Source organism: Hipposideros armiger, unplaced genomic scaffold (assembly GCF_001890085.2).
Source record: "Hipposideros armiger isolate ML-2016 unplaced genomic scaffold, ASM189008v1 scaffold_65, whole genome shotgun sequence".
NCBI classification, from domain to species: domain Eukaryota; kingdom Metazoa; phylum Chordata; class Mammalia; order Chiroptera; family Hipposideridae; genus Hipposideros; species Hipposideros armiger.
In genome coordinates, this window is record NW_017731415.1 from 3,129,548 (window position 1) to 3,151,631 (window position 22,084).

At 36.7% G+C, this 22,084-nt stretch overlaps 1 protein-coding gene across 2 annotated transcripts in view; it reads left to right on the forward strand.

The window, feature by feature from the left end:
- Positions 1-22,084, forward strand: part of EIF3H (eukaryotic translation initiation factor 3 subunit H) — a 99,881-nt gene that overhangs the window by 18,813 nt on the left and 58,984 nt on the right. For both annotated transcript variants that reach the window (XM_019642134.1, XM_019642133.1), the window contains exon 2: positions 4,452-4,608. In XM_019642134.1, coding sequence (XP_019497679.1) covers positions 4,452-4,608 — 157 coding nt within the window. The remainder of the gene's footprint in view (positions 1-4,451; positions 4,609-22,084) is intronic.

The window sequence follows — 22,084 nt, forward strand, 5'->3', positions numbered from 1 at the left end:
AAAGCTCCACAGCTCATTTTGATAAGCCAAGAACAAATGATACAGAGCTCCTGAGTAACTAACTGGGATTGTTCGTGACACTTATAAACAAAATATAATATTGGAGCATGTTTTTGGTTTGGAGAACTATTCAGCTTTCCATGTATCTGTTTTTAAAAGTAAGAACAGGGAGCATGACATCAATAAATAGGATTAATTAAAACTACATCAGCACTGTTTTATGGACAGAGGCATATGGTTGGTTGGAGGGAGAGAAAATGAAAGCCAGAACAGGACTGAAGCAGGACTTCTGTGGTGGAACATTCCCATCTTGTGGCTTGTGAGAATAGTGCTGGTAACGATTCAAGGCTGCATTGCGTTCTTGCAACTCAGTGCGGTTTCCTGTTTGATGCTACTTGTAGTTCTAGTGATCAGGGCACAAACAATTCGAACTCCAGCACCATTCCCTTATATTCTTTTGTTGCCTGACCCTGTAACTCTACACTGAACGTGTACTCCATGCACGAAGCCCTGCTTCTGCAACCTAGTTACAGGGACCCCCGCCACATGTTGGCACTGCCTTCTCCTTGTTTCACCCTTGTTAATTACAAACATGGATGCAACACCTCAAGTTATTCAGTTATTTTGAAGTAATTAAAAATACATCAGAGTCAGAAGCCAAATCTCACCTCCCTGATTTAATAATTCTGTGTCAAATTATTTGTTTCCTCATCTGTCAATAAATGGGAAAATAATATTACTGATGTCAGACTGGTTATGAGGATTAAGAGTCGTTGCACGTAAGACACTTAGTGGGATGTTTCATGTATCATAAGCGATTAGTAAATGTTTACCATTCATTTATTCAGAAAATATATTTTGAGTATATTTTATGTGCCAGTCCCTGTGTTAGGTGTTGCAGATGTGGTGAGTAAAGCATTCATTTATTTTTATAAGAAGATTTAAGAGGAGAGGCTATGAGCAGAATGTCGATTCTGTCTCAAATAGAAATACCAATAGTCTATGGAATGTTTTTATGTATACAGTAAATTCCTGGTTGTTTATATAGAATAACAGAAGCCTTGTATGTCCGTCAGTTACTGCTGGTCAGGAATTTCCTTTTGACATCTCTTAAGTTTGTAATGCAATTCCACTACATTATTATTTGAACAAAATAATTGAGATTTTAGTGTGTATGTAGGAAATGGGAAGGCCATAAACTGTCAAAATGAAGAATGAGCCAGCTTAGTTTTGATAAAAATGTTTTTTTCTGAATGCTTTATTTCATCAGGTTATATTAAAATGGCAAGATCATAAATATTAGAGTCAGAAAGTATTTTAGTGATCACCAAACCTTTTCTGAAGCCTTTGTATGTTGGACAGACGTAAATGCTAGAGAGAACTCATCCCGAAAATGGAAATCATCTTTTCTGAAACTATCACCTGTGGTCCTTAGTTTGCCTTTCAAAGGAAGACACATCCCCTAGTGCAGTTGTTCTCAACCTGTGAGTCGCGACCCGACCCTTTCACAGGGGTCACCTAAGACCATCGGAAAACAAAAATATTTACATTATGATTCATAACTAGCAAAATTACAGTTATAGAGTAGCAATGAAAATAATTTTATGGTTGGGGGTCCCCACAACATGAGGAACTGTATTAAAGGGTCGCGGCATTAGGAAGGTTGAGAACCGCTGCCCTAGTGCCTCACTACTTGGAAAGTGCTTTTTGTGATTGTCTCTACTCTGGAGAGAAATTTTAACTCATTGAACTGGTCTTCAGCATAGGGTAAGCTCTCTCATAATTATCCCTTTCTGTGTATACTTACGTCAATTGACGTTAGCAGGTGGCTAAAGCACTGTGCTTTTCCCATCTCTCAGTTGGGTCCAGTTACTGGTAAATTTCCTCTTTGGTCATCATGGAGAGCTGAATATAACAAGTCGGTGATGCTGTAGAGAGTGAGATAATCGCTTACTTGGAGCACCGGACTTCTGTTGATGCTGCATCAAGTTGCATTGACTCTGGACATGCATGTCAAGCTGCTGTGCTGTTTGGTTACATTGCTCTTCCCCTAATCCCTTTACAGTTTGTGTTAGAGTTGAGGCAGTGTTTCAATAGAAGGTATTTTTGAACTGTGATATAAATATGTAAATATAGTAATTTTTTTCTCATTACTTTTTTTCTTTATAAAAGGAAATAAGATTATTTTGGCTTGGCTGCTTTGTGAAACTGCTGTGTCCTAGTCATCAGTACTTCTTTTGGCACACATAGGAATCAGCTATTTAGGAATCAATTCTAGAATTTGTCTGAAGATCTGATCTACATTAAGCTCATATGTTTTCTAACATGTCTCTTTTACTTTGATTTCAACAGTGGTTCAGTGATTCCATTAGTAGGGTTAAACATCTAGGAACCCAGACAACCTAGACGAGTTGATGGGAAGGTGTGTTTCCAGTAATTCTTCATTAGTTTTGTTTATTCCTCCTTACTCATTCATGTTTCTTCAGTTTTTTAAGTGTGAAAATAATTGTCCTTGTGAGAGAGGTAAGTTGAAAAGGAGTCAAATAGCTCTACCTTTTTATTGACAAAATCAATAATATTGATCATTTGTGGAGCATTTATTATGTGGCAGACCCTGTGCGAAATATTTACTATACATTATCTCATTTTTAATAGTGTCAGTAATGCTATCAAACAGCTCCATTTTGTAAATTCGACACCTGAGATTTAGGAAGCTTCAGTAGCTTTCCCAAGGTCTAGCTAGTAGATGCTGGAGCTGGACCTCATACCCATACACGCGTGACTGTTAAAGCCCATTTTGTATCTTTCAAGAAGTGGAGAGGTCTTTGATACAGTGATGTGTAAGGTTTGTGCACTTTCTTCATCTCCTTTCAATCAGTTGGTGTTCTTCCATATTAAGCTCTTTTCCCTGCTAACTGCTTGCTATCCTTAGGAGGTCTGGATCTAATTGGTGTAAAATATTTTTGGGTCTATTCACCCCACAGTCTTTGCTTCACATCTGTCACTAACCCATTGTTTTAATTATTGAGTTACTGATACGAAAATCATCTTGTTATTAAAGCTAAAGTATAAACACAAGCTTTGGAGTTTGACTTGGTTTAAATCTTGGCTGTCTCACTCACTTGGATGTTTGATCCTTAGCCATTTGTTTAATTTCTCTCGACTTCAGTTTTCTTGCTTGTAAAATGAGTATAGTAATGCCTTTCTTCTAAAGTAATGGTGGAAATTACACGATTCAATAACACATGTAGAATAATAATATTGCCTGGCACATAATGTTCAGTAATTATAACCGGTTGTCATTAACTGTTTATTGATGATTAATTTTTATCAACAATGTATTTGTTTAAAACAAAACACTTAATCAGTAAAATGCTAACTATTTCGTTGTTAGACATATTCTTCCCTCTGAAAACTTTTCATTATGTTTTAGACTGTGTTGCCCTTTAGTTTACAGGCCATGAGTTTATACTAAATACTACTGTTACTACTAGTGATAAATACTGTGTGCCCAGCACTATTCAAAGCATTTTACTTATATTAACTTCACGTTGTAGGGATTATTAATAAGAACTCTTACTGTGAACTTTTAAATTAATTGCCCATTCAACCTGCAGTATTACCTTTATGGAAATATTAAAGGATAGAGTAATATAAGAATCGGTTACTCCATTAGAGGTTATTTGGTGTATCGTTTTGGTTGAGGAAAATGAGGTAGTGCTGGCAACTTGGTTCCCTGTGTTCTGTTACCCCCCGCGTCCTTCTTGGGTGCCTGTTCCTATTGTTGCCTCCTGTGACGAAGTGGGTGCTCTGTTCAGGAATCATCTTGAGATGCTGAGAACTCTTCAGGGGAACAGTTCTGCTTTCAGGCATTCAGATAATTGAAATTTTTTTTTTTTAATTGGGGAACAGTGCGTTTTTCTAACCCATCAGCTCCAAGTTGAGTAGTTGTTTCCATCTAGTTGTGGAGGGCGCAGCTCAGTGGCCCATGTGGGGATCGAACCGGCAACCTTGGTGTCATGAGCGCTGTGATCTAACCAACTGAGCTAACCGGCCGCCCCCTGAGGTCTTTATTTCTGTGCCTCATTGATGGTTCTGTCATCTGTGTCAGGAAACTATCTTCCCATAACAAAGGTTAACAGGATCGCTGCCTCTGTAACCTCAGGTTAAGGTGATACATTTGGATTGACTGAAAGAACTCCTTGACCTAAAGGTCATGAGTATTGTATGTGCATGTCTTCAAACTCCAGGAGTTTCAGGTGTACTTAGACTGTGAGAGCTTTACTACCTGTGCAAGGGTAAAGGAAATTATCTGTAAGAAATTTGATTAGTTCTGCTATATAGTTTTGTGGTTTTATAAACTCATTAGGATGGTTTATTTATTTATTTTTTGAAATTAAGGAAATGTAAACTATAAGTGTAAGCTCACTTCTGTTATTTTTGTTTTTTAGGTGGTATTAAAGATAATCAAACATTATCAAGAAGAAGGACAAGGAACTGAGGTGGTTCAAGGAGTGCTTTTGGGCCTGGTTGTAGAAGATCGGCTTGAAATTACCAACTGCTTCCCTTTCCCACAGCACACAGAGGACGATGCTGACTTTGACGAAGGTAAGGGCTCTTCTCTCAGGTGCGTCTGCAGTGCACACAGACGGTATTAATACATTCTCACTATACCACTGGATTATTCACACAGTTCTCACCATGACATTTGATCATCCATTATTGGGAATCATCAGGCTAGCCTTGTTCACTTGATGTCTGAGTTTCTCGAAAAAATGATGCAGATTCTCTGACATGAACATTTCTATCAGGAACTTAATTAGCTTGGCCTTTACTTATTCAGAATTTGTGATTTTGATGTTATTTGGATAGTAATTTGGATAGCAGCTGTACTGCTGTTAACTTTCCCATGATGAAATCAGCTTGCCAAATAAATCACACTCTGAACGACAGGGATCGTCACTGTGTGTCCAGCACCCACTTCCTTCTGTGGTTCCGACTTAACGTTTATGAAGAGAAGAGTTGAGCTCTCTAGCTACTTCAGAAAGAAGCATTTCAGAAGCATTTTATTTTTGTGCTGCAGGTGTAATTATTTTGGTAGCAAAGGACCATAGTTAAAAGCTCACCAAAGGCCAAGGTCAGTATCCTAAAAGATGAAAAAACAAAATCTAATTGAAAATAATTTCTCACTTGTCTGAACTCTCAGGGCTTATTTTTTTAATTGTATAAACATATAACCTAACATTTACTGTCTTAACCATTTTTAAGTGTAGAGTAGCCTTAACTGTATTCAGGTTGTTGTGCAACAGATTGTTGGAATTTTTCATCTTGCAAAAACTGAAACTACATCCATTGATCAACTCCCCGCTTTACCCCCCTCTCCCAGCCTTGGCAACCACCGTTCTATTTTCTGTTTCTGAGAGTTAGACTGCTTTTTGATACCTCGTATATGTGGTATCATGCAGCATTTGTCTTTTTTGAGACTGGCTTATTTCACTTAGGTTAATTGTCCTTAAGGTTCATCCATGTTGTAGTATATGACAAGATTTCTATCTTTTTAAAGGCTAAATATTCTGTTGTGTGTATATGCCACATTTTCTTTATCCATTGATGGATATTTAGATTGTTCCCACCTTTGTGCTGTGGTGAATAATGATGCAACTATCTCTTCAAGAACCCATTTTCAGTTCTCTTGGATATATATCCAGAAGTTGGATTTGCTAGATTATATAGTAATTCTGTATTTAATTTTTTGTTTTCTGTAGTGGCTACACCAGTTTACATTCCCCACCAACAGTGCACAAGGGGTCCACTTTCTCCATATTCTAACCAACACTTGTTATTTTCTGGTTTTTTGATAGTGGCCCTTCTAACAGGTATACGGTGATATCTCATTGTGGTTTTCATTTGCATTTCCCTGATAGATAGTGATGTTGAGCATCGTTTCATATGCTTGTTGGCTGTTTGTATGACTTCTTTGAAGAAATATCTATTCAAGTCCTTTGCTCATTTTTCATATATATGGTTTGCAAATATTTTCCACCATTTCGTAGGTTGCTTTTTCACTCTTTTAATGTTTCCTTTGCTGCACAAAAGCTTAGTTTGATGTAATCCAGCTTGTCGGTTTTAGCTTTTGGTGCAATATCCAAGAAATCATTGCCAAGACCAATGTTATGAAGCTTCTTCCTTATATTTTCTTCTAGGAATTTTATGCTAGTACCATACTGTTTTAATTACTGTTGCTTTGTAATACTTTAAAAAAAAAGACTTTATTGGGGAATTGGGGGATGGGAACAGCGCTGGGGAATTGGGGGAAGGGGAACAGACAAATTGCTGTCCTTTTGTTCTTCAGTCTAGTTGTGGAGGACGTCGCTTTACTGGCCTATGTTGGTGTTATCATTGAGCTCTTCCCAGGTGAGGTAGTTGCTCGTCGGCCATTGGATGGCCGCTCACAGTGGTTCACACCCGCTCACGCTGGCTGCCGGCCACTCACGGTAGCTCATGGCTGCCCACTGCAGCAAGGGCTGCAGCCTACGCAGTTGCCTCATGGTAGCCCAGCTCCAGGTTGAGCTGTTGTTCACATCTTAGCTGTAGAGGGCGCAGCATCACTGGCCCTTCATATGGAATCCGAACTGGGGTCCTGCTGCTCAGAGCTGGCGTCCCAAGCCAACTCTTAACCAGCACGCCATTCGGCCAGCCCTGTAATTATGTTTTGAAATCAAGTGTGAGGCTTCCAACTTTGTTTTTCTTTTTCAAGATTAATTTGGCTCTTTAGGGTTTTTTGAGATTACCGTATGAATTTTAGGATGGTTTTTTTCTTTCTATTTCCACAAAAAATGTTTAGTACTTTAATAGAGATTGCATTGAATCTGTAGATCACTTTGGGTAGTATGACATTTTAACAATATTAAATCTCCTAATCCATGACACAGGATGTCTTTCCATTCATTTGTGTCATCTTTCTTTCAGCAGTGTTTTGTAGTTGTCAGTGTACAAGTATTTCGCTTCCTTAGTTAAATTCATTTTTAAATATTTTATTTATTTTGATGCTATTCTAAATGAGATTTTTAAAAAGAATTTCTTTTAGTCGTTCACTTTCTATATAACTTCTAATTGATCACTTTTAACTTGAATAAAATGTTACTAACGCATTTGACTCCATATCCTCATAGTACATTGAACATATAATAGATACAAAGTATACTCTTGCTAAGGTCAGTACTTTGATACTGCAATTTGGTCTACCAAAATTATTTTTTCATTAAAGTGATACCTTAAGAAATTAACCAAAGCACTTGAGTATTTGCATTTTTAAAAGCTTTTGTGTACTGTGCATCTTTTTTTCTTTTAAATTGACCAAGTTCTCCCTGTTTCATCTGAACTATAATATTTCATCTGAATTACTGTAATTCTACAGGATTAAGGTTGGAATTTCTCTGCAGTCCATTCTGGCAATAATAGGATATCTGTATTCCTCTATTCACCAGCATACCTGGAGATGCCTAATTATATTTCAGTAATAACTACTTTAGAGCTGGAAGACAAAGGGATTGTCAACATAATTGTCTTGATTTAAGAGTAAGGAACCTGAGAGGTTCATTTGAAGTGACTTACTCAGTAGCACAGTTGGAAAGTAGAATCCATCCCAGAACAGTTTTTATTGTCACACAGTTTTCTCAGGTAATTCATTTTATTTTACAAAATTCTCAGTTTAGAATATGAGCAAGAAATATGTTCAGTGCATTAGGGTAGATGAAAAAAAGAAAATGTATTACTAATTCTAGATCTTGATCATTGGAAGCTAACTTCTCTTAGGGACTTGAGGTAATTAACCAATCTACTGTTTCATTAACGTACCATAAGAAACTCATTAAAAAATGTTTTAACAACGGGCGGCCGAGTGGCTCAGTTGGTTAAGAGCTCGCTCAAGAGTGAGCTCTGAGCAACAGCGGTTCGATTCCCAGCCCGAGCTGAGAAGCCACTGAGCTGCCAACAGGTAGCAGGATGGCTCAGCTTAAAAAAAAAAAAAATGTTTTAACAACACTGAGATAAGGAGAAACTTCAATTTAGCATTAAATAATAAAATGCTGGACATTGTGTACTATATGTACACTGCCTAGTATCAGCTGTTACTCTGCACAGTTGAAGGTTTTATCAGTCCCATTTTCCAGATTAGGAAACTGATGCTCAGAAAGACAAATGACTTGTCCAGAATCATTTAACTGGGAATTGGGAGAATAGGGATTGAAATCTGTGGCTGCCTGGTTCCAAATCCCATGATTTTCTCCACTATGGGGTGTTGCCTTCAGACACTTAGTGATCTGGAAGCCAGTGATTAAAGGGTGTTAAGTGTAGAGCATCATTATCCTGTATCTGAAATCTGCTTTTTTGGGTAAAACAGCAGAATTGTTTTCCTTGGCTTATCTTTAGAAGTTAGTAGGATTTGCCATTTTCCTTATACATGTGAAAAATCTAAGACAACACTGTATTTCTTTATTGCCTTATGGAGTAGTCTTGAATTTTACGTTCTCATCGAATTCATTTGTTTAGCTGAATGGGCATTAGTATTTATATCAAACCAAGATAAAAGTTAAATTTTCCTATTGCATGGGTGTATGGTAGAGTCAAATATTATAGTTTTGTATTTTGATTATTTAAGTCATGCGTTAGCCCATTGTTTTGCTCACTGCTTTTCCATTATTTTGTGCCTGCTAAAGCTAGTGTTTATTCAGGGAAGGATTTGTTGTTTTTGAGCAAACACCGGGCTAGCACTTGATGTTTATTTTTTCACTGATGCTTTCTGCCTTCCTGTGAAAGAAGCACTTGCATTTGCTCCATTTTACAGGTGAGGAAACTGAGGCCCAGAGAGGTGACAACCTCCTCAAGGCTTTGCAAACTCCAAGTGGCCCAGCGGATCTCTCTGACATCAGGGAAGGATCTTTTCTTCTTCCTTCCCTGTTATGGAAGTAAAATACTCACCAAATGTTTTATAATTTTAGGGATTACGTATTTTGAGTTGCTTAGGGTTTTTTGTTGTTGTTTGTTTTTTAATTTAAAAAACTTTCTTTTTTTTAATTTTGATTTTGGTACCTCAAGTAAAGTAGAGATTTTAAATCTGTGGTCCAAAAGTGAAATGTTTTAAATTAGGGGCTGGCAAACTGATCGGTGGACCTGCTTTTGCATGTAAGGTTTTGTTGGAACATTCTCATGCCCATTCATTTATGTATTTTCTGTGGCTGCCTTCCTGGTATACTGGCATTAGTTGAGTAGTTGTGACAGAAACCATATGGGCACCCAGCCTGAGTTTTTTTATGTCTGGCCCTTAAGAAAGTTTGACTACCCCCTTTTTATATTTAATTTTTCTTCTTGTTATTTTCTCTCTCTCACATAAGGTTAAAGAATAAGGTGATAGTTCTCTCTTTTCATCATACATTAATGCCTTTTTGTTTGTTGTTTATGTCTTCTAGATGTTCCCCTTAACATTAATTCTGAATCCAGAATGTATTGTGGGCACAGTAATGAAAATGCTGATATTATCGGGTGTTTGTTTTACTGGTGCATCTGGAAAGTATCAAAATAGGTACTTTCTGCTTTAATTTTAATGCACTTTTCCTTTAAGAAAACCTCCCACATAATTGAATTGTTGCTGTTTAGGGGAGCTGTCTATAATTAATAAGGCAGAATGGTATTTAATTCATGATTGCAGACTTGTGACCAGGTATTGTGGAAAGGTAATGGTGTGAGGCTAAAAACGTGGGTGAGAATCCCAGCTGTATACTTAGGATCTGTGTGACACTGAGTAACTTCACTTCTGAATCTGTTTTCTTCTGACATTGTAATATCTTTCATTTAGCACATGTTAATTGCTCACTTACTGAGTAATAGAAACATAGTGGAATGATTATGTAGGAGATTAACTTTTTGGGTAATGCTACCTTGGATTATGTTAACAGTAGGGTGATGAAAACCAAGAAAACTGTTGTGGCATGAAATTTTTGTTTGTTTCCCTCCCTGAATTCACATTTTGTTGCACATATGATAACTCTCCTTTGAGTGGCTTAAATCCTGATACTTTTATGTTACAGAATTTACTTTATAGTTGAAAGTGAGATAACTTGCTCGTATTATAGAATATGTGCTTTTTAAAAATTGACTAGAAAAACTCATATTAAAATTCCCATTAGGGGGCACTATTATCAAGCTTAGGAGAGCTGGAGACTAATTTGTTTTCTCAGACATGCAACCCGAGGCTTGCTAAAAGGGAAAAATATTTTCATCTGATAAGATTCAGATACTGTTTTATACAACTGAATTCCTTAAATATGTTATAAAGTGCACTGAATTAAACACAGATCCAATAACTCACTGTCTTATTTTTCAGTAGACTAAATCAGTTTAATATTGCAGGTGATATAAGAAGCTTACTTTATTCTGCATCAGAGCCAAATCCGTAATTTTCATATTTGGAGAGGGCAGATTTTTTATTTTGCTCTCTTTAAGTCAGTCCAAAAGATGATCCTTGGCTTTCAAATAAGTTTCTTTCAAAAATGAAGCATGAAGACGAAATTGTACTACTGAAATGCAGTGAGGGGAATGAAGTGATGCCTTATTCAGAGACTATTAACGTGTGCAGCATTTATAATTACCGAAGTAATTCTACACATTGAAGTGATTCACACATACACATTTCATCTTTTCTGTTCATTTTCAGGTACTTGGTGATTTTTTTTTTTATTACTCAAGTTTAGAGTTATATACTTGACTGTTATACACAATTATTTTATCATTAAGCTTCTAAAAGAAAAGCAGAGTCTTAAACAGGCATTCAAAGACTAAAATATGAATTGGTAAAAATATAATTAAAATAAAACATACTTAGTGTGATTTTTCACAGCACAGCGATCAAGGAGAGTAGGTTTAGAAATGTATTTTATATTGGAGAGAATCTCGGCTTAATTACCTGCTTCCTGAAGTCCCACCTTCCTTGTCTTTCTTCTTTGGTTGCCTGCAGCCCACGCCCAGGGCAACGCTTGAAAACTTAGCCTATGCTCACTATTTCGGGTTTGTATTGCTTTTGCGTTCAGGGGAGTGTTGAGTCAGGAGTGTCGAGAAAGTTTTTCATATTTTTATAGATAGATGGGGACATTTTATGAAAAGACATGATGTTTACTTATTATTTGGTATTCTATCTGTATGAATAGTCAGCTATCATGATCTGTTTGACAGATTCATTTAAAAAATCTGTTTCTTTTATTGCATTTTTAAAGAGATTTTCTTGGTAGAAATATTGAATATATAGGACAGTTTTGGAGTGGGTTTTGAAATTTACTGGATTAGAAGCATGTTTACTTTGTGACCTCAAATCATTAAGTGGATGTATGATAAAATATTTCAAATAATTTGGAAAAAAAAACCCTCAGTAATTCATTTCAGCTTTTATCCATCCAACTACATTGAGTGGGTGGTGAAAAAGATACAAAGATATGAAATCCTGGTTACTGCTTTGAAAGGTTTTAAGTGGGAGAGACAAGTGTGTAAATAAAGAATTGTGAAACGAAATTGATATAAGTCTAGAGTGAGGAAGAAAAAAAATGATGGGAACACTCGGAAATGACAAACTAATTTGTTTTGGGAGATGACTTCACAGGGGAGGTGAAGTTTGATTTTGTAGGTGAATGTGTTGCATTTTAAGTAATTTTTAAGGAAGTTATGTCTTGTGAGTTTTAATTATTCTCATTTCTGGGCCCTCATAAATAACACAAGTATCTCTAGAAATAAAGAACAAACTATGTAATATAGATTCAACTTGTCATCCTTATTGTTCAGAGAAAATTATGTTCCTTGACAGCATTTTTCAAATTTTCTTGCTGAATTTGTATTCAGGAAGAGAAGTCATTTTTGAGGTCGAGGCTGTTCAGATCTATGAAAGACTCCTGACAATTTAGTGACATGTTTGTAGAAATTTGGGACCCATGCTGCACTTATCTCTATTTAAAATAGTAAATAAATATTTAAATAAGGTATTTAATAAATATTAATTACCTAACAAAATATTTCATTTTAAATGAAACATTATGTAGGCAGGTAATTAGAATCTGTACACTGAATTATGATATAATTCCCCTGGATACTTATCTCCTTGTTATTCATGGTAATATTTTGAAAATGTTAAACCATTCAATTTATTGATTTAGCGTTGAATATTCAGGACAGTGAACTTGAGATTATTTTTTTACTTAATTATTTTGATTGCTCAGAAAGACTGTGACTTGAAACTAAAAAACCTTAAATTTACTTTATATGTTTAGTTTTTGGTTTAGTTTACTAAGTAATTAGAATATGAGAACTAAATTCCAGATATGAAGCATGAACCCCAATATTTTTATGCCTTTTTTGTTCTTTTCAGTTTGGGTGTCTCAAGATTTTAAGTACAAGAGTAGAGCAAAGTCGAGCTTCATTTTAAAAACTTGAAAAATAGTTTTGCATTTACTTCATGTTTTAAATTTTAGGTCCCCCCCCCCCTTTTCAAACGAGTTGAGAAAATCCTGTGCGTGGAAGTATATACTACTGAAAATGTGGTTAAGGTAAAAGATTTTTCTGCTTAAAGAAATTAAAGCGCTTTACACTGTACCCTCCCTTGGTCCCTAAAGTGTAAGTGCTATGGTTTGGAAAGAAGCCAAGTAAAACCTGTCCAAATTTTGTGCAGACTTAAAGTAATACTTTAAGATTTGAAAATTACAGGTGGATACAGCACTTAAATAGTATTTAAAATTCCTAAGTTTCCCAAGTCTAAAAATGTAATCCTTAAATTACTATTCCCAGTGGTTTAAATTTTAATCAAATAAAAATTGTCTTACTTTTGAACAACAACAACGTTAGGTATAGATATTTAAATTTATTACTAAACTTTAAAGTAATCGCCATTAAAAATGAACTGTTTTGGCACTAATTAAAATGTCAAAAAGCCACAGTTTCAGTGTGTGACCAAAGGTCCTCGCTGTTTCTGTTTTTCCAAAATTGTCCTGACCAGCGCCATTCAGGCTCTCTCCCTATCTTGCCCAGAAGTGCTGCCCACCTTCACTCCCCAATTAAGTATATTACCCGATCTGCAAGTTTTACAGATTGATAGATTTATTATAATTGGACTTGATGTTTTAGTGCCAATACTGTTTTCCAAAATGCCCTTTAAATTAGAAGAGTGATATCTTCCTAGGCATGCCACTGAAATGTTCTGTGTGTTTTATATTTATCTCAGTAGGTGAAATTTTCATAGCTCTTGACTTGTATCTGAGATTACTCTTCATGGTTTACCACTGACAAGTTTCAGAGTGGCGTTTTCATACCTTTATTTTTTTTTCATCACGAGGATTTTGCTACTTTTTATCAGTCATTTTTACTGAGTATATTTTAGATACTTTCTGATATATTTGAAAACAAAGGCAATATTTATTTTAATTTAAGTAACAATATAATGTTGTAGGTTTGTAACGCAACCCTGTATCCCTGTTCATTCCTTTCACCTTTTGTTTTCTCTAACATTTAACCTACAGACACTTTAATATACAGACGTCTTTTCTTCCCTGCTTGATTGGTGAGAGGATGACAAAATTATTCCCGTGGTCTTGTTCCTGTTTTGTAGAATTGGATAGGTGATGACTTTATGAAGACATTTTTTGGTGACAGGCTACTAATCCCACAAGCAGTAACAGTGGCTGCAAGAGCCCCGCCTGAGTCTAGTTGGGGCTCTGTGGATGGGTGGCATGCTGGTGATAACCACAGCAGGCAGCAGGGGCGGCAGCAGGCCCCGCTCCCCAAATACCCGGCGTCCTCAAGCCACTGTAGCTTCCAGGTCCATCTGCTCTCACTTTACTTTCTCCTTTGCTTTTCTTTCTGATTCCTTTGTTATTTATTCCTCAAATCATTATTTTAGTGGAATCTATGTGCCAGGCATTTGCACTGGCCATCGTGGACCTATATCTCCCCTAAGGCTATTTTATGAAATGTTTATTATTTGAAGAATTTAGCTGTTCTAACCAGTATCTCAGCATAGAAGCATGGGAAGATTTGTTAGCACATTATGTTAGTGAAATCAGATTATTTGTGTAAAGTGAAGATGTCATTGCTATTCAGGTAAATGTGTCTAGAAAATATTTTCGTGTAGTTGGAGAATGAGTTGGGTTTACAGATATATACCTGCAAATCTATACATGTCAAAAATTGCAATTCAAAGTGATTCCATTGTTTTATAAAATAGTTTTGTGTTCCTAAAATTTACCAATTCATGTTTTCATTTTCATAGAAATCTTTTACTTTTATTTTTTATCTCACTGGGTAGTGTGAGATCAAACTTAAAAGTTTCTCTGTCAATAGTTGAATCTGTAAGGAAATGTATTCAGTTTTAAAAGTCTATGACCAAGATTCTTTTGGTAATGTGACTTATTTCTGCTTAATTTATAGTTTTTTTCTCTTCTTCCTCCTACCACCCCCACTACCACTCACCCTGAAAACACAGATGAAACATTAAAAGGATTGAGTTCTAGAAGAGAGTTTGAGGCATGGTGATGTAATACCTCGATGGCCACTAGCCATTTTCTCTGGTGATAAAATGAGGAATGGAATGGTATAGACATATCATGAACTATTAAGATCACTGTAAGCCATATCTGGGTTACTTTCCTGCTCTTTAGGAGATATTTGACAACTAACAGTGAGACTCTGATGTTTTGTCACAATCCAGATTTGTATGAGTGTGATCAGAAAATACAGTGAATGTTTAAATTAAAAAAAATTATTACAGTAAAGACACATTGCCATTAATTCACCGCAAAATACTGCCGCCTGCTTCGAACACACTTATCCCATTGTTTTTGCCACTTTCTGAAGCAGTTCTGGAAGTCCTCTTTCATGAATGTCTTTATTTGTGCTGTCTTGGCTGCCTCGATGTCCTGAATTGATTCAAAACGTTTACCTTTCATGGTCATTTTGACCTTGGGGAAGAGCCAGAAGTCATATGGTGCCAGATCCAGTGAATAAGGTGGATGAGGACACACGGTAATGTTTTTATTTCACAGAAATTGCCACATACCAGAAGTGATGTGTGACATGGAGCCTTTTTGTTGTGATCACAAAATACGGTGAATGCTGCTGCCAAGTTCCAGCTAACAGAAAGGCAGGGATCTTCAATATGGGAAGCGACACACTGAACCTTAGTAACTGTGTGACAAGCTTCTACTTGTTTGGTGCAATCAGTTGGGTGTGAGTTATGGTTGAGAGAAGGTGTGTTTTGAAGTGTCTAAATCATCCTCCATTATGACAACGCTCTGTGTCACACATCACTTCTGGTACAGCAATTTCTGTCAACTAAAAACATTACAGTGTGTCCTCACCCACCTTACTCACTGGATCTGGCACTGTGAGACTACTGGCTCTTCCCCAAAGTCAAAATGATTCAGGACATCAAGGCAGCCATGACAGTGCAACTAAAGACATTCAGGAAAGAGAACTTCCAGAACTGCTTCAGAAAGTGGCAAGAACGATGGGATAAGTGTATTCAAAGCAAGGGGAAGTATTTTGAGGGGCATTAATGGCAGTGTGTCTTTACTGTAATAATTTTTATTTAAACATTCACCATATTGTTTGATTACACCTCATATGTCTTTCCATATTGTCTCCTCAAACTGTGGGCAATCTGATCAAAAGTTATAGTAGCCAATTCTGCATATATGGAAATAATGTGTGTATACGGCATGTACCATTAGTTGAGAAAATTCACAAAAACACACACACACACACACACACACACACACACACACACACACACACATATCTTGCAAACTTTCTGAAAGGCATAAAAAAGGAAGGAAGTTTAGACTGAGTTCTGGTAAAGTTCTGGCTTACCACTGATTGTAATCATGGGTCTCTCCAGCTCAGTTTTCACATTTGTGGGGTGGATCACAACAGGAACTTTTCGTAATTCTTTTAGCAGGTGGGAAACAGAGGCCCAGAGAGACCCAAGTCTAAAATTAGTGCAAATTCTGAACTAGAAACCCCAACATACCTATCTAATAGTAATTTATAACAATTTAGGAAGGTCGTCAGTAATCTCAGTATTTTGTCAAAGTCACTGAGTGAGTTACATGAATGCCTGCAATTGTGACTTGTAGGCATGCCATGTTTACTTAAAAGGCTACTTCCTGGGGTTATCATTTACTATCAGCACAGCTGGAATCAGATGATTGTTGAATTTAACTCCAGACTTCAGAAAGTTTCCTAAGTTTGCGTGTGTATGTACTAGATGTTAAATAAAAATAAAGGACAATTCTAATTGTGAAGTCAACAGAAAATTAGTGGTGGTTGAATATGTAGCATCAGTTCGGATGTTCTCAACCCATTTAAACATTGCAGCTTAGCACAGCTTCTAGTATTTCGTTACATGGAATGGAGAAACTAACTGAAAATATAGATTGATCTGGGTAGGTTCAGGGAGGAAAAATATGTTCTTATTAAGTGCCACTAAATGCAATTGCAAACGGTTTGAATAGATGGTTTCATTTGACTTAGGAAATAGTGTCCGATCGACGACACAGGGAAGACTTTGTAGATTCCATTGCTTTGCAGGCGACTTAAACAGATAATACTGATAAAGCCGTCATGGGACTTTCCTTCTTCATCCAGTGGTGTGTTGTTCAATGCTTCCAATCCGCTGTGACTGCCACCTGCACAAGCAGAGTGAGCGAGGAGAGAGCATGGAAAGGAAGTGGATCACTTAGTTGTAAGGAATCTGTGGGAATGTTGGGTGCCACTCATGAAACACTGAGCAGTTGGTCGATTCCTTTGCAACCAGTACAGCTAGCTTTCTGAATGCTGGAGGTGTGATGTGTAAGACATAACAGCTCTCACAGTTTCCCTTTTTGGGTATCATGATACCCATGGTTGAGACCAGCTAGGAAATTCCAGGACAGTAACCATGATCGCGCTGCCCTTTCTTCTTTTCCTCTATTTTTTGATATTATCTTTTTGCTGCTTGAGTGTTTTGCCACCAATTTTGAGGTAGATTTAATAATCCTCACATTTTTACTTTGACTAAATGGAATCTTTTTGGACACAAATTATGTTATAAAAAAAGTTTTCTGAGAGGTTGAAGTACTTTTTAAAAAAGTTAGTAAGACCTATAGATGAGAAAATTGCTTCCAAGTCTTACATGTAACCCCCAGGGCGCCATGTGACGTTGTGTGTGGGTAAGAGGAATTGACTGGCAGAATCCAGCCTGTACACCTCTGTCACTGGGTAACTCTATTTGAATCTGAGGTTTACAACTTATGAAACAGTTCTTTTGTGTGCATATGGTTGCTTACCTTTTTGAGGTCATCTGGTACCTCCGTAGGAATTAATATAACCTTATATAGATCACTAACAATACAAAGCCACTGTGGTTTCTGTGGGTTTACCAACTATGGCTCCAGTTCTAAAACATTTAAAATGAGACCTGCTCTCTCTTTCAAATTTTTTGGACAAAGAGTTGTCTTATCAGAAACTTGAGTAACTTAAGCAGATCCATAACTGAGGGGAATTAATAACAGAAAGGTTTTGTTGACACCAGGAAGTAGATTAAATAGTGCAATTGTGGTAATGAGTACCATATATGATAAGCACGAGCCACCTGGGTTTTATTAGGCTGCTCGATACTTTGATCACAATATTATTTCAAGGCTTGTCTTTTTAAATTGCTAAGTTTTCTTGTCATTTTTGTGATTTAGACCACAATTTCTTTCACTGCAAAGAGATTTTTTTAAAAAAAAGAAAGGTTCTGTCCAAGCCAGAAATTCTAGAGAGGTGCAAGTTAACAGCTAATCAAGCCGTAGAATGAGAAAATCTGTGTAACATAAAATTAAAAACTTTAAAAGTACAGCAGTTAAATATCAAGTTCATTTGACTTTCTCTTTAGTTTTTTGCTTGGATCATAATTATACTTTTGTTTATCATGTGGTAGTGGAGTACTATAATGATATTTGGTATAATTCATTTATTCATTGTTTTATATAAATATATACATGTAAAATACATATTTCATGTTTCGGGAATGTAACACTGGTATAGCTTTTCCTTCAGCTGGTATTAAGTGGTTTTGATGAACATCTTTGAGAATTTATGGACAGATTTTAAGTACTTCACTCATAATGAATGAATTATACTAATCACAGAATTTAATTTGTTTGATAGATTGCCTCTCTTTGTCTTTGAACTTGAAATTTTAAACTTCAGTTAGCCTAAAATAGATGAATGAAATTTTTAGTTATCAAAATCAACAGACTTTACTTCGACGAATTTTCTTTACTAAAAAAATAGTCTTTTAAACAGGTATTTAGTGGTATCCTTGTTATGAATTTAAGCAAATGTTTTGGCTTGGGAAAATAAATAATTCATTTTGACTAATAAAGGGAGGACAGGAGATTTAGTAATTTTAAGATGTTGTCCTTATAATGGTAATAATAATCATCATTAAATGCCATTTTGAAAATTTACATGTAAAATGCTTTGTATTCACGTACTCATTAATTTTCACTGTTTTGATTTTTGAGCACTCTTAACAACTGTTGTGATTTAGCTTGATGTTTCCATGTCCCAGTGTAACTTTTCAGCCTGGTTAAGGGCTCACTTAAAATGGTCTTCTTTTAATATATCTGATTTGCCCATGGCAGTGAAAGGAGCATATGGAAGTGACAATCAACAGCCTGTTTGTTTTTCCTGATAAGACAAAGAAAAAGAGTATTAAAAATAGGAAAAGATTTGAACATTGGAAAGATTGCTTACCAAGAGTTTGTAACATTCTTATTTTTGGAAAATAGGGTAGTATTTTAAGTTTCAGAGATATGCGCCTCATTGATTCAGGAAAAATAAACTCATATAAAAGACAGAGGCATAGATTTAGAAACAAGCATGTGATAAAAGCATAGAAAAATGAGCTGTGTCAGTGAGAGCAAAAAAATGATACTAGATAGGGTCAGATTGTGGAAGTCTTTGAATGCTTGGAAAAGAAGCTTAGACTTAAAGCAGTCATCCTATGTTCCCCAGCAGAGGTGAGATAGTGTAAAATCAGTATTTTGTGGCTAGAGGCAGGAAAAACAGATTAATGAGGTTTAAGTGAAATATGGGCAGTAGCAGTAAGAATGAAAAGGCGAATGCTAGAGAGAGATGGAAGAAATGCCAAAAGATTGAGTTCAAGGGTGTATACACACATTTTGAGGGTTTGGCTTCATGTATCAAATAACTTTAGTATCTGACATTCTAGAATAATTAAATTCCTGTTTGTCATCCCTTTCCCTCTTGAATCGTTTGTGAAAAGCACCTGTTCTGTGATAATGGCATGTATGGTAGAGCAGATGGGTAAGCTGCTGATAACCACCAGTGGGATTCCTGCACTTATAACAATACCAGATTTACTAAAATATCCAATATTTAAGATTCTTCAAAACAGGGAGCTGCTTGGGCCATTTTGAAAGTACATGTATTGTTTGGAATAGTCAATGTGATGTAGATGTGAGCTGATATTTTTAGGGCTGTCTTAAGAGAGAGGATTAATCTCTATTATAAAGCTCCAAAGGACAGAACTAAGATCTACTAAAAATAGAAACGAGTGAAGTCAGTCTCCTTCACTCTTCCAACAGAATCGTCCATTCAGGGCCCGAGATTCCCTAGACTGTTGTGTCCTGTCTTTTAAGGATAATTTTTGCAACTTGTTGGATTCATTCATTCATTTAACAGATATTTGCCAGCTATCTCAGGAACTTTGCCAGATATTGAGGGATAACATGATGAACAAGTGGAAGAGAGAGACAATAGACTGTTAAACAAATAAGATATTTACGAATTGTGCTAAGTACCCTGGAAGAAACACACAGATGCTTTAATGGGTGGTGCCCCACCTTAAACAGGTCCCTTCAGAGAGTCCCACCTACGGACCTATACTGAGCTGAAGGATCAAGTGTGTTCAGTTGAAGTGAAGGCTAGGAGAGAGCTAGCTGTGTGAAGAGCTAGGAGCAGAGGAAAACCAAGCTACCCTTGATATGAGAATGAGTTTGGCATTGTTTAGCAACTCTCAGAGAGCTACTCTATCTGAATGAATCCCGCTAAATGAGAGCTTAAAGGGCCATGTCATCCAGAGCCTTTTAGGAGTTTGGGTTTTATTCATGAAAGCAGTAAGAGGTAACTGAACTGAAGGGCTTTAAGTTATATGTAGTAATATATTTAAATCAGTGGCTTTTATGTTCTTTATAAATCTGCAACTTAATTAGGACTGTTCTTCATGGTGTTGCATTTGAAATATTTATGGAAACTAAGGTTGGCCATTGTGTTTATTCCAAGAAAGTGTATCCATGGCTACTAGATAACCTTCATAAACAAGTTTTTCTGGAGTCTTTCATGAATTTTTTTATTTTGGAGTATGTTATATATTATGTGCCTTAATATGTAACTTATCATACAGGTCAGATGAAAATTTTGCTTTACTTCTATCTATACACTACCATCTCGGACATGCTGTTGGGTGTCAGTTTGTACAGACAGATCAGGCTCCATCCATCTCTGACAGAACGTGAACTAGAAGTTGGAGAACATTCATTGTAGCTCACCGGCATCCCAGTATCAGGACTATTTGATACAGCAGTTAATATTTCCTAAGTGTGATGCTGCACAGTGTTATTGGCAGTTTGTCCCCACTGCAGAGTGCCGTTTGTGCAGAGGAACTCTCTAAACTTTCACGTTTGGGGTAAATACAACTTTGACCGCTGTTATAGAGTATATTATATACCAGTGAGAGCTACGTATCGGCACACAATCTATAAAATGATATGAGATGAAGAAAAATGTTTGACATAATTTGCTCAATAGCCTTAGCATAACTGCTCTGTTCTCTTTTGGGTGTATGAAATAGTTTCAGCTTTTAAATTATTAATTTTAAGAAAGTAGGAAAGGATATATTGAAGTTTTAGGGACATTCCTTTGATTTCCCTTTTATGCAGTTCTTAAACTTTGATTTGATGATCGACTCGAAGGATCGCTTCATGTGTGCTGACTAACCTTACTCTTCTGTATATGGAGTAAAACAGCAACTGTTTTTATTATCTGTTCTATCTATTATCAGTAAAATAGATGTTTTACTATTGGATTGTCTGAAAAGTCATGACGCATCTTTGCAACAGATAGCACTAGTTTTTTGGAAGTACTAGAGTCATTCACATCTATGTTATGGCTACGTTGTTTGACAGCTGACAGTTCTAGCTATATTCTAAAAAAAAATTGATGGGCCAGCCATGTGGTGCATTGGTTGAGAGTTGACTTGGGACACCAGCTCTGAGCAGCAGGGCCCTGGTTCAGATCCCACATATGAGGGCCAGTGACACACCCCCTACAGCTAAGATGCTGAAAAACAGCTCAACCTGGAGCTGGGCTGCCGTGAGCCGCTAGCGACGACGTAGGCTGCAGCCCCTGCTGCAGTGGGTTGCCATGGGCTACCGTGTGTAGCCAGCAGCCAGCGTGAGCGGCCAGCATCCGCAGTGAGCGGCCGTCCAGAAGCCGGCGACTGATCTGCCTCATCCGGGAAGAGCGCAATGATGGTGCCAACTTGGGCCAGTGAGGCAATGTCCTCTACAACTAAATTGAAGAACAAAAGGACAGCAACTTGTCTGTTCCCCTTCCCTGATTCCCCAGTGCTGTTCCACTCCCCCCAATTCCCCAATAAAACCTTAAAATAAAATAAAATAAAAACAAATTGAGTGATTTGGTTGAGTTTTGGAGATTTTACAACAAGTTGAAGATGGAAGACCAAACTGCATTTTTCTCACACTTTACTGTTTTACTTTCATAAAGGGAAAAATGCACGTCAAGCTTGTGAAAAGTGCAAGAAGTTTACGGTGATGATGCTCTACAAGAACGCCAGTGCCAATGATGGTTCATGAAATTCCGTGCTGGTGATTTTTTATCTCAACGATGCTCCTCAGTCAGGGAGGCGCACCGAGGTTGATGATGACAAAATAAAGGCATTGATCAAGTCAAACCCATATTACATGACACGATTGCAGAAACATTG